This window comes from Carassius auratus, chromosome 11 (assembly GCF_003368295.1).
Source record: "Carassius auratus strain Wakin chromosome 11, ASM336829v1, whole genome shotgun sequence".
Classification (NCBI taxonomy): domain Eukaryota; kingdom Metazoa; phylum Chordata; class Actinopteri; order Cypriniformes; family Cyprinidae; genus Carassius; species Carassius auratus.
In genome coordinates, this window is record NC_039253.1 from 13,459,384 (window position 1) to 13,472,200 (window position 12,817).

Sequence of the window (12,817 nt, forward strand, 5' to 3'; positions counted from 1 at the left end):
GGCATCCTGTGAACTCTTTTGGTTCAACTATATCTTTGCTTCTACAAGTACTTATAGATTGGTCTTCTTGATAATTAATCATCACAGTAGATTTAAAGCCCACTGCAGTCAGTCGATAATGCCGAAGCTTAATTAAAATGAAATCCCTATTATGAGATGGTTCTGTATATTTGCTAAGCTCCTTCTGGAAAAACTGTTTGGTCCATGAATGGTTATTAGGTACTGATGTAAATGACAAACAAGTTAGACGAAGTTCAGTGTATTGTTTTGGAGTATATAACCGTTAATTAAAAATGCTGTATGAACATTTTGTCCTAAATAGATGTGCCTGCATGTGCTTTCACGGCTTGTGCACCTTTCTCAAAGAGTCAAGGCTGCAACCCCCTGGATGGAAGCATCTGTGTATAGTACCCAGCAAGGCTGTGGTTCAGCTATTCACAGCCTCACTGTTTGGCAGTTCTCTGGCCTGTTCTGATGAATGTTTTCAATTATGTACTGAAGAGCAATGTTTGAAGAAAAAGCTATACAAGAACTGTTTGGGTGCTGCAGTTAGGTGGTCAAGTTGTGCAGCAAAGCACAAAGGGATGCCATGCAAAAAAGTTTTACTGAAGGAATATCCATTATCAAATATCAATTACTTCAGAAAGAAATTCAGGCTTCTTTTTGTCCATGCAGAATATAATACAGCTGGGTGATAAAACAATAATGATTATATTTGTGATCAAATTTTCCTTGATGAAATGATAACAAGAGTTTGATTAATTTTTGATACAATGTTTATTAGGTTATAGAGGGACAAAACGGTGCTGTTTATCCACCCAGCTCATAGTTCAAACAGCAGCGCAGTGGTTGCGAACTCACTATAGCAGATGCATTTTCTCACTGATGAGACTCGGTCATGCAGGGCTGTGAGATCCAGGGTGAAGTGCTTTATTTGACATTACTTGAGATTTAGACTAGTTTAACGCCATATAAAACAGCACTGAAAAACAGGAAAAACACTGTGCCCAACTATACTTTTCAATTTGCAAATCGTTATAATCGACCATTATTGGTAATTTACTGTAGAAACACTAACTGCATCATGGTAGTGTGGCGGAAATGTGGGATATTCATAAGAAAATTTATTATATTATTAATGTAGACGTGTATTAAATGTGTTGAAGGAGTAATATAATATAATTACAGCCTATTTGTGATTAAGTTATATTATTTGTGCATTTATACAAAATTTATTTAGAATAATATTTTTCGTTCAGATACCTAGAAACCATATAGTTATATTTTTACTATGGTATTTAGATGCTATACGTATGTGTGGTTTTAACTGTGGTTTTAACTTATCATGATTGAAATGTATGCTACTATGGAAGGCTAATGGTTAATTGTAATAATTCTTGAACAGCCAGAATGATTATAATTAGCTATATAAAAATTAGGTTGTTAACATGTTAACAGATATTACGGTTTTTGAAAAGAACAAAAATGGACATCTGCATCCTTACTCAAGTTAATGTATACCTACTCTCATCTCAAGAAAATGTCAAATGTGCATTTCTATGAGTGCATTTCTAAGATACATTTTGTCCATTTTTTGCATCCCTAAGCATAAATAAATGAACTAGCATGTTTAAACTTGGTGATGTTAAGGAACCCCCGATCATCATCTATTATCTATTATTGTCATCTATTATCATTATTTTCTATTATCATTATTTTTTTTTCTGATATTGTCCACCCCAAAGAACCATCTTGTACTCCTTCAGGTGTCCTAGGACTGTAAAGCTCAGATAACAGACTTTTCTTTTACAGAAAATAATTTATATTATTATTATTTTTATTTTTTTTATAAAATTAAGTGCTTTAACAAAAACGTAAACTTCATTTTTCATCCTTTAAACTTTCCAGACATCGTAATCCATTGTAAAAGCCTTAACCTAAATGCTCTATACTTAACAAAAACAAATAGCCGAAGCTAAATCATTTTCTGTGGTAATTGGCATTACACAACTAATGCTGCCAACTGTGCTTCACTTCAGAACACAAAACATTTGTTTAATACCAAAGCACAGAACAGTTCCAATACAGAAATAAACTGACAACCCCAATTTTTATCATTTGTTTAATTTTATCTGACAGTTTTGTGTGTGCGTGCGCTTATTTTTGCCTATATGCAGATGCAAATACATTTCACTTTTATTTTATCCCAGTTTTTCATCCAGTGTCTGTCTGGTGGAGATACCTGTTTGCCTCGAGCCTAAATCCTCTCTCCTGTCCATCATTCTCTCACCTTCATTCTCACTTTCTGCTTTTCCATTGTCTTCCTTCCTCTCACGCTCTGACAGCGGCTATCAATGAGCAAACCCCTGGTTAAACCCCAGCCTCCCTGATGAGGTGCACACTTGTTTGCTTATCCTTTGCTAAGCGGCTTGAGTTTTACTACACAACATGAATAGAACGATGGTTGCTGCATTGTCAATGAGGGAGAGTGCAGAGAGTGTTTGGCTGCTGAGTTTTGGCATGTTCCTCACATTGTGTTAGCCGGGGTATTGGGAGCTTACGCCAACAGAATGCATTATGCCTGAGTCATTAGCAGCACTAGCCCTTGCTATACAGGGGCGCAAGATAGACCTCATAACACTAATGCCTCATCTGACTTGCCACCGCAGCATTTATTGAGAGCGAAACATCAATTATTTTGCATTATTAATATATTTCAGAGGCCTGAAACCCAATTGTACTGTGCTCCTAGTAAACCAGTGTTTACTACCAGCATGTATGTTTATAGTCTAAAGTCTGAAAAGTGTTGGTGTGTTGAAAAAGTGTTGGAATCTGGTATATTGACCTTTTCTGACAAACAATTAGCAAAGATCACATTTCATGCCGAACTATTAGCTAATTTAGTAGCTAGCTTAAGTGTCGCAGTGCGAGGCAGGTAAACGGCAAACACGTTGACCCTTAAGTAGAGCTGACTGACAGCTTGAATTTAATTATAGTCATTTAAAAGTGAACTACGCTCTTCGATCATCTCTTCAAAGGGCAAACTTGTGATGAGATCATAGCAGAACTGTTTTATTTAATGAGAAGATCTAGATAATTCTGTCCTGATTGCCAATGGAAAGGAGACGTGGTGGGTGGAAGGATTAGACGCTTTTGTAAGTTGGTAAAATTTGCTTTCATGCTTCACTGTGCTGTGAAAATATCAACAGCCGCATCGAAAGGCTCTGCTTCTAAATGACTAAAGATGTTAGGGCCTTGCTTTTATTATATTTGTCTGACAGTCTAGAAGGTCAGGGTTTTGTTTGAAAGATGCCTACCTGAATAGAGTTTACTTTCATGCTAAATCATAGTGTGGTCTGTTGATGATGTTCTTGATATTTCAGAAGAATTATAAAAAGCCTGGTGCAGTTATTGCATGTTCCAGTGGGACAAACTGCTAAAGGTACCCAGACAAACCTTGACCTGCTAGTCTGTGCAGTTGATTGAAGGAGAAATAAATGTGAACAATGAGAACATGTTGCCCCGTAGGGCCAGACTTGGTTGAGTCTGTCTTGGGTACTGTCTGCTCTTTAAATATTAGTTGACAAACCTTGTTGATATGGTGTTTGTATGTAATGTTTTTTCCACACAGTATGTGTGATTATTAAGCTTTAATTGAACATATTAATTATAAATGAGAACAGGGTTTTATGTAGAAACTATCTGTCAGAGCAAATGGTAATTGCAATTTTAGGCATCCAATTACTCACAGGAGCCACATGTTAGCAAAAACTAGTTGACCTAATATATATATATTTTTTTTCTCAGTTTTTTGTTTCTTCATGATCATTAGCTTACAAAAGAGTAGCAGAGTCAGAAGTGTTGTTTGTGTCTGCAACATTTGGTGTTTGAGATACACTAAATATACAAAAAACAAATATATGAATGAAAAAATATTGTAAACATCACGATAACAGTATTTTAAATGCTATTTAGGATATTTCTGGGCATCCTCTTTATCAGTCCGTTTTCACAGATATGCAGAAATATTCCCTTAGAAATGATCTCAACTTCTGCTTTCCCTTTGTCCTTCTAAAAAATGTAATTACCTTTTAATACTTTTATAAATAATGCATGGATTTGCCATAGCAGTAGGATCAACTTTGTATAAAACGATTAGATGAAGAATTCCCATTTCTGGACTTAAAGTATTGAAAGGGGATTATTGCAAGGTGTGTGCAATTAGGTTAAGAATCTGTGTGGTTTTATACATAGTCTTACTGTAGTTACAGGCAAGGAAGTCCCAGTCTGAGAAGTTTAGTAGAAGTAGAAGTGTTAGAAGGCTGACCTTTCGAAGTATGCCATTGATTGCATTGATTTTTAGAGAGTTGGCTCCATCGTAAGGGGAGGAGGAACGGAAGCAAAAATCAAAGCGTGTTTGCCTCTTAAGAGTGTGTCTACCACAAAGGGCTGATATACAGAGATATCGAGACTCTGGCCGTTTTAAAATCTGAAAGAAATCCTCCTGAAACCCTTGTGAAACTGTGAGACTAAACTCAAACTAATTGGCCCTTAAGTCTCCTGCCTCTGACTTGCGCATTGATATGGCTATGGTACATCGGCCGTCAAACCGTGCCACATACCTTTCACACTGTGAAAACAAATGAGCCGGCTCCTATCTGACTGCAGTTGTTTGTGGCCTATTTTCGTGGTTTCTGGGGCTAATTTCTTGTTGATGTGCTCACAAAGACACAGGGGACCAGAAAAACATGACATTTGTATGCAAGAGTAAGATGGCCGTGATAGGTAATTACTGAATTGCTTTAATAGAGAACAGTTGCTGGCAGGCATGTATTGTGCTTGGCAATTGTAAACCCCTGTCAAAGTGGCTGTGAGGGAAGACCTAGGTGGCCCACGCCCCTAGAATTTAGACTTCATTAATTGAAACCTGGAGGTTGCTGCTTCACATGCTGAGACGGACACCTGCTGCAGGAATGAGACTTTTGAAGGCTCATTAGTCTGCTATACTGAAAATATCTTCAGAGAGTGCTCAACAGGAGCCTCAAACATCTTAACTACTGCCATACTTCAGTTTGTATAATTAGATACACATTTGAGATGTGATGTCACCCTGCATGATCTGCTAGGGCAGGATAATGAATAATAAACTAACCCAAATATAACCTAATCTCTTGCAGGAGACGAAAACACACCGGGTTGGTTCTCTGCAGAGGATGCTGGTAAGACAAAAGCTCCATTTTGGTGTCCACTGCTGTCCTGTCGCATGCCTGCCTTCACCTCCAAAGGCCAGGAATTTAAGGTGAGAAACTTCCAGTTTAATCAGAAACTTTCCTCGAGTAGAAAGAAGTTTATAGTTCATTTCCCGATGACAATGTTCTTTTAGAAACTGTTGTATACCATGCAATCTTTTTTTTTTTTTAGCTAGGAAATTAAGGTTCCACAGAAGCAACCTCCACAGACAGAGTCTGACCATAGGATGATCTTACAGGAACATTGCCACGATTGTGGAATTACAAGGTGGCATGGAAGCTTTCCAGTCACACTAGTAGGAGAGTGAGGTTGTGGATCAATAGGAGCTGTTAAGAGCAGCTAGCTCCTCATATATCAAATGGTGAACTCGGATAAGAGACAGACTAAAATGGCTTCAGAGTCAGTCAAAAAGGAATGAAATCAATTTTACTGTCTGGAAGAGGATATTTCGGGCTAGATTTTAAGACCTAACAAAGTTAGATGCCATGTGAGGATGTTATAAAGTGATCATGCAATTACGTTAATGACTGTGGGACACCCGAGAATAAATCAATCAGGCTGCATTAAATTAAGCTCATTGCAACCCAATAGATGGGAAGTCAAGGCTGTTGGTGAACTGGCGTGATCATGCATTTTCTGCATCAGCTTGGAGATCTGAAAAACAAATTGACGGTATACTTTTTCCACATCATTGCTTTCCACAGCTGCTCAGGAGTTCGGTTACCTTTTAACAAGAAGTTATCTGGGTTGGGGCAAATTTCTTTGTGATCTTAAATGCTACACAATTCCTCGAAAATATATAAAATATATTTTAGTTTTTTTGTGTTTAAGTAATCCAACATTTCTTAAACTAAGATTTTTAAAAGTGAGCATGGAAGTCATTGGAATTTCTATAGTCAATATAATAATAATAATAATAATAATAACTTAATTTCCAATTGTGGGGTCCTTGAACAGTAATAAAGTTAAAGAAATGAATTAAACAGTATCAAAACCCTGTATGAAATATTTGAGCACAATCCTGCCAGCAAATGAACAAGATCTGAATGCCATCTAAAGGTAATGTGAATTTGGTCTGGTTATGGATGGGTGGCTTGCGCATCTGTCTTGTTGACAATAAAAGGTGATATGGGTTTAAAGTGAGTGACTTTAAGTCCTCCTGGCAGAGACATCTTCTGTGTTACTGCCAGCATGTGCTGGCCAGTGCCAAGGCCTCCAAAACATCTTACTGTAAGGTTTTGGCAGCTGATGTGCTTGGCAGGACATTGATTGTTGCAGAGATTTTTTCTTTTGATCTTGAGGACCAAGATCAAAAGAGAAAAGCCGTTGGGGATCTTGCTCATCTCCAATAATGAAATAGAAGTTCTGTAGCATCACACCATGAACAACTGATCTGCACACACACAGTTCTGCCATTTTTGTAAAAGCCTGGTGGGTGGACTTGTTAGGCGGAGGAGATAACCGTTATCAGGTCTTTCACTTCTGACGCGGAACAGTTGGGGTCTCTCTGTCCCACCCCTAACCAGTCCACCAGGCAATATCTGACCCACTTCTAAGCCTTGCAAAAATACTGTAATACCGCACAAACAGGCACTCATTGTTCCTGAAATGCAGTACTAAGTCAAGGGCTGTTCTGTTCAAAGGCATACACTTGAATTGATTGAGGCATAAGCTGTATTATATGTAGGGCTGTGCAATTAATAGCATGCAATTGCCATGTGCATCTTGTCAGTAAAGCCCGTCCTGTGATTTGTCGTAAATCTCCATCACCTGCTTTCAGATTAAGCGGCATTCACTATTATGCAATATCGCGTTCATAATCGCAGATGAATCGCATTTGATTTTCGAACGTGATATCGACTATCTTGTCAGTGAACTACGGCTCTGTGAAATGAATGCTGCTCAATCTGAAAGCAGGTGATGGTGATTTACTACTAATCATGGGACCGACTTTGCTGATGAAATGTGCATGAAAATCGCATATGATTAATTGCACAGCCTTAATTATAAGGTAAAACTGTCCTTGTTTGATCATGTCAAATTATGTAATTTTAGCCAATCAGATTATGGGCCCTATCATATACCTGGGGCAATGTGGCGCAAGACCCAGCGCAAGTGTTTTTGCTAGTTTCCGCACAGTTTTCATTTTCCAATTCTGTGGCGCGTTCTTTAAATAGTTTAAAAACCGACCAACTCCATAGACCAACTCAAACCTGATCTAAAGTCTGGCACAATATTTTTTCTTTGTTATTTAAAGAGTGCGTTAGTGATATGCTCCTATAGGCGGGTGCACAACGCATGTACACTTTGCTTTTTACACATACAGGGACACGCAAGGAGATGAGACTCTGAACATGCTTTATTGCACATTACGTAAAAAAACACCCATTACTCATTAAGAGAATAGGGACAACCCATTTAGACCATGCGCCCAGGCACGCCGACTGTTTTCCTGTTGTTAAACTAGCAAAAGTGGATTCGGACACGCCCTGAGTGCACCTGCGCTGTGAGCTTTAGACCATATGCTTATGTAACCCCTCTCTCGCCTCTGTTACACTTAGATTGTTAAAATAGGGCCCTATATATCCGTCCTCATGTTTGCATTCTTCAGCTCTGCATTTAGGTTTTTCATTCGGACAGTTGAAAGATATAGAGGTCATGAAAAGGGTGGAATTGGATTGGCAAACCAGATTCGAGCTTGCATTCAGGGTAGCATGTGTTCAAACTGTAGAGTTCAGTAACTTGCAGAAGCGTGCATTCCTGGAGATTTTGAGTTTGGGTTTTATCACATTTTCCAACAAGGTTGTGTTCGTGTGGATGATGCAGAATTATTTTTTCACGTGCTAAAAAAAAATCTACTTCAACTGTAAAAGCTGTATGCTAGAAGTACCGAGAAGTATAAAGATGTCTCATGGGAAGAGAAAGAAACAAAATCTGTTTCCCGATGAAGCATTAGGATGGAGAGAAGATTGCTTATATTTTAGAGTGTTTTTTTAAATACCGTGGAGATTCCATACCGGGTGCTTTGAAGTATGGGAAGACAAGCTGGAAAAAGGATTTTTTGGATGTATCAGGTTTGGCTGTTTTCCTTTTTGGGGATTAACACAAGGAGGGGAAAAAGAAGACATGTTTTCTGAATCTCTTTCATAGTACATAAACCCATGTCATGGTTCTGTCCAATGAAGTGTACTTACTAGAAACTTGGGCCTTCTCTAGCTTATTGTGGATATGTGCCCAGTATACTTAACTTAGTTTCAAGTTTTTTGCACTTTAAAAGCTGTTTTTGTCACTCATGGTTGTGTTTTGATTGTCAATAGCCACTTGGGGTTTTAAAAAGCAGCTTTCGGGCATCAAGAAATAAGCTTAACGCATCACTGATCTTAAGCACAAACCATCGTTGGTTTGTTTGCATGTAGATTGTTCCAATTTGCTGGCCATGTGTTGTGCCTGTGAAGTGTAGAATACATTTGCAAGCTGTTTGTAAGGGGTTTTTTTTGTATCCTTTTGTATTATTTTAAAAGCATCATCACGGTAAGTTCAATTATAATCAATTTACATCATCATAATTGCAACAGTGTAGTTCAAAAATAAAATTTTCTGTTCATTCAATGCATATGTATGAATGGGAAGATAATCTGTACTTTTATGTTACTTGTACAGTATGTTATGAAAATATATTCTATATTATGTATATATTATTTTATATTATTTTTATATTGTATAAATATGAAAAACCAATGGTAAAATTCAGCTGCCACTGTGATTGGTGGAAACAAGTGAATTTCCCACTTGAGTTGCATCCTACAGATGAGGTTTTGATATCCTGTATATAGAGTTTTGCTTGATTTACAGTAAGTTCTGACATGGTCTGGATGTACTGGTTTTGTTTCCTGTCTATGTTCCAACAGTATTGCTAGTGTACTGTTACTTGAGAGTGAACCAATTGTAGTCCATAACTAATATGATGACTGTTGACTGCTGACAAGATGGCACTATTACTTCTCTTGCTATAGTGAATGTGTGGATGAAGTCTATTTATAGCACAGTTTGGAGAGGGACTGATATATGACACCAATGACTTGAAGCTGTTACAGCAGGAAGAGGGAAAAAAAGATAAAACTTACATCTCAAGCTGATGCTCAACACATGAGACCAAGACAGAAAGCACATGAAATATAGATCAGAAATGTCTTGGAGAAAGGTGCCCTTCCCCTTACATGGAGGCCCTCTGTTGATTCTACTTTTTTCTCCTTTGTTTTTTTGTCAGCATGGATTTTTCCCCCCATAAAATCAGACGAGGTTATGCCTTCCGCAATCTTTTCTGTGCATATATGAGGCTTGCTGTTTTTTTCCCCTCTCTGCTTCCTTTCGATCCCTCTGTGAGTTCTGCATTTCATCTTCCTCTTCGTCTGTGAAGAACAGACGCCACAGCATGGATTAAAAGCTTTTTCCTTCACATCTCTGCTGGACTGCTGTGACACTTTTTCTTCTATGCTGCAATATATCCTGCAAGCAAATACAAACACGTATACAGTACATTGAGGTGCATTTTAAAAACCCCGACCCTGACTTACAGCTAAATCCAGGAGGCTTCATCAAGGCTTTGCTATTAATTGCTGATAGCTTAACCTCTTCTTCATCTGCCCCTTCATCTCCAAGGATCAGTGCAATTAATTAAGAGCCCTTTTGTTTTTTTTTACTCAAATAGCTTTGCCCTAATCTGTCACTTGTTCATCTGCTGAGTTCAAGAAGGCAGAATGCATTTGGATTATGTCAGACAGGAAGTGTAAATCTGATTTTCTTTTCTCTGTCAAGATCACAGAGGACCTGTCACAAATGATGATACAAACTTGCCGTCTCGGTCAAGGCTGCAAGTCCCTGCACTCAGCGAAAGCTCCCGAGATACAGCTGGAGCTTGTCACTGTCCATTGCGAAGTTTGGTGACAGGATGCAACAAAAAGTCTCAAAACCTTTTGTTCTGAGGATGACTTTGTTCATGTCCGGTATTAAACAGTGCAGCTTTCAAAAGTAACGAGTGTCTCTCTTGAAATGAATAATATATATATATATATATATATATATATATATATATATATATATATATATATATATATATATATATATATATTTAAATCACTGAGACATTTTTCAAAAATCATAAAATCTGCGTCATGGTATTCTCCAGAACACGTTTTGAAGACTGATATGGAAAAGAAAAATTGTTCAATAAAGTTATTTTTGTTTTCATTGTGCACAAAGAGTATTCTCGTAGCTTCATAAAATTAGGGCCTTGAATGTGGTTGTTGGTTGCTGTCTATGTAGGGTCAGAAAAAGCTCTTGGATTTCAGCAAAAATATCTTAATTAGTGTTATGAAGATGAACCATGTTACAGATTTGGACTGATATGAGGCTGTGACGAAAGTGTTTTGGGTAAACTAGCCCTTTAACCTTTTGTGTTCCATAGAAGTCATACAGTTAAATAACCACATGAGAGTGAGTAAAGGATGACAGACAGATCCGTTAATGTTTCCTATACTACCTTGAGACTAGTCTTGGGTCAGTTCATATGTTTAAATCGCCAGAAGCTCCTTGACTGGCTGACCATAGATATGTAGTCATAACTGTCCAGGTAGGCTCTTGCGACCAGCCCAGGGTTTTTCAATGCACCGCAGTATGCAGCAAACAGCCCACTAGAACAGTGACATATCTGTTATGGGCCTGCCTCAGGGTTGTGACCAGGATTTACCACATTATGCTATGTGAATAGCCCATGGCAGCAAGGCTATCATAGCATCTGTGTGGAGATCTTGTTCTACGAAAGGCCAATTCGGTAATAAGCCCAGATGCCTTTCTGGCTCTGTGCTATAGCCCATTTATTTTCCTCTCCAGTCATGAGAGCCATATTAGATTGTAATGATATCTCAGGTGAACTTGACATATCGCAAGGCCATCAGAAAAGGTGTAAATGGAGAACCTAGGGCTTATTAGAAGATGAAAATGCCTTTTTACTCTGAGCATCAATAGTAAAATTATCTCTAATGAATGAGGGGTATTACAAAACAGACAAAAAAGGCTCCTTTTATCTTGTTAAAGTGATAGTTAACCTCATCATGTATTTGTCTTTTATTTTGTGTCAATACAATGAGAGGACCAAATGTCCTTTTGGACCCCACTGCCTTTCATTGAACACATTCTTTAAAGGGGCCATATGATGTGATTTCAAATGTTACAAGCTCTCGGTGCATAAAGAAGATCTGTAAAGTTGCAAATACTAAAGTCTCAACTCCAAAGAGATATTCTTTATAAAAGTTAAGATTCCACCACACCCTCCTTATTCTAACTCTCCCCCACATGTCTATGTCACGTTGTAGGAAGATTTGCATAGCGCTGCCCAAATGTTCACGCAAAGAAAGCGTGATTCCCGCTTCTGCCACAGGTGCTATGTCTTGGAGAAGCTGTGTGTTTCATTGTGAAAGGGAAACTACTTTGTTTGGCCTTCCAAAAGAGAACACAACTAGAAATCAGTGGATATGTTGTATTTACAACACATTTCTGGAACAGTTCATCCCAAATATGTGTGCAACGTATTTAATGGAGGATGAGGACTGTTTCCTGTGAGAGTAGCCAACAACATCATTGTCTGTTTCTATAAAGTGGGTTAGTTCCATATTTGCAAGGACAGTCTGGCGGTTCTGACTCTCATTCTGTATGTACATTTACATATGTAAAGTATATGCCACCGATGATACAAACATGAGTTTTGAGCAGTGTAGAGCAGCACTTGTTGTTTGTCATCTCTCCGATCACAAATTTAGACATGGTTTTATGTTTATGCTGTGCGATACTCAATGGGACACACAACACCACAGTATGGTGAAGGTCGTAACATTTCTGTCACACACTTGAGACATTCAGTCAATCAGAACACACTGGATAGATGCCCAATCAGCATATACCTCGCTTTTCCGAACAATGAGTTTTTTTCAGAAATCGACGCATTTCAGAAAGGCAGGGCATAGAGGAACAACATTAATGTATATTATGTGGAAAATAACTTCAATAAATCCGCACAAAACCCATTAGCATTACACCAAATACACAACATAATATTCTTTCTAGCAACATCATATGACTCCTTTAAAAGGACAGGTTTGGAATATGACAAATTCTTTAGTTTTGAATAACTATACGTCTATCCTCTTCAGAATAATGATACCAGTGGATGAGATGTTCCTTTCACTATATGTCAGATTTTCCTGTTTGGCAGCACAAAGGTTTGATGTGGCATTCATAATGCTGACTTTATCCAGCAGTAGAGGGCAGTGTGTATCTGTTCTTCTTGAGCTGGAGGTGGCATTGCAGCACAGTCTGAGATCGAGGTCATCTGTAAAGGGGCTGATCTGTAACTTTGACAGTTACGTGCTAATTATTGGAAATCATCAGTGCTCTTATAGAGCCTTTAAAACAAGCAGTCACTGTCTTGTCCTCCACCCCATTTCCTCACGCCCCCTCTGTTTTTATGGAGAAAACCAAGGGAAGGGAGTAATATAATCACAAAGAGCAAAGC

At 38.2% G+C, this 12,817-nt stretch overlaps 1 protein-coding gene across 2 annotated transcripts in view; it reads left to right on the forward strand.

The window, feature by feature from the left end:
- LOC113111090 (rho guanine nucleotide exchange factor 10-like protein) overlaps window positions 1-12,817 on the forward strand; it is a 101,722-nt gene that overhangs the window by 50,665 nt on the left and 38,240 nt on the right. For both annotated transcript variants that reach the window (XM_026275547.1, XM_026275548.1), the window contains one exon: window positions 5,178-5,299. In XM_026275547.1, the coding sequence (XP_026131332.1) occupies window positions 5,178-5,299 (122 nt within the window). The remainder of the gene's footprint in view (window positions 1-5,177; window positions 5,300-12,817) is intronic.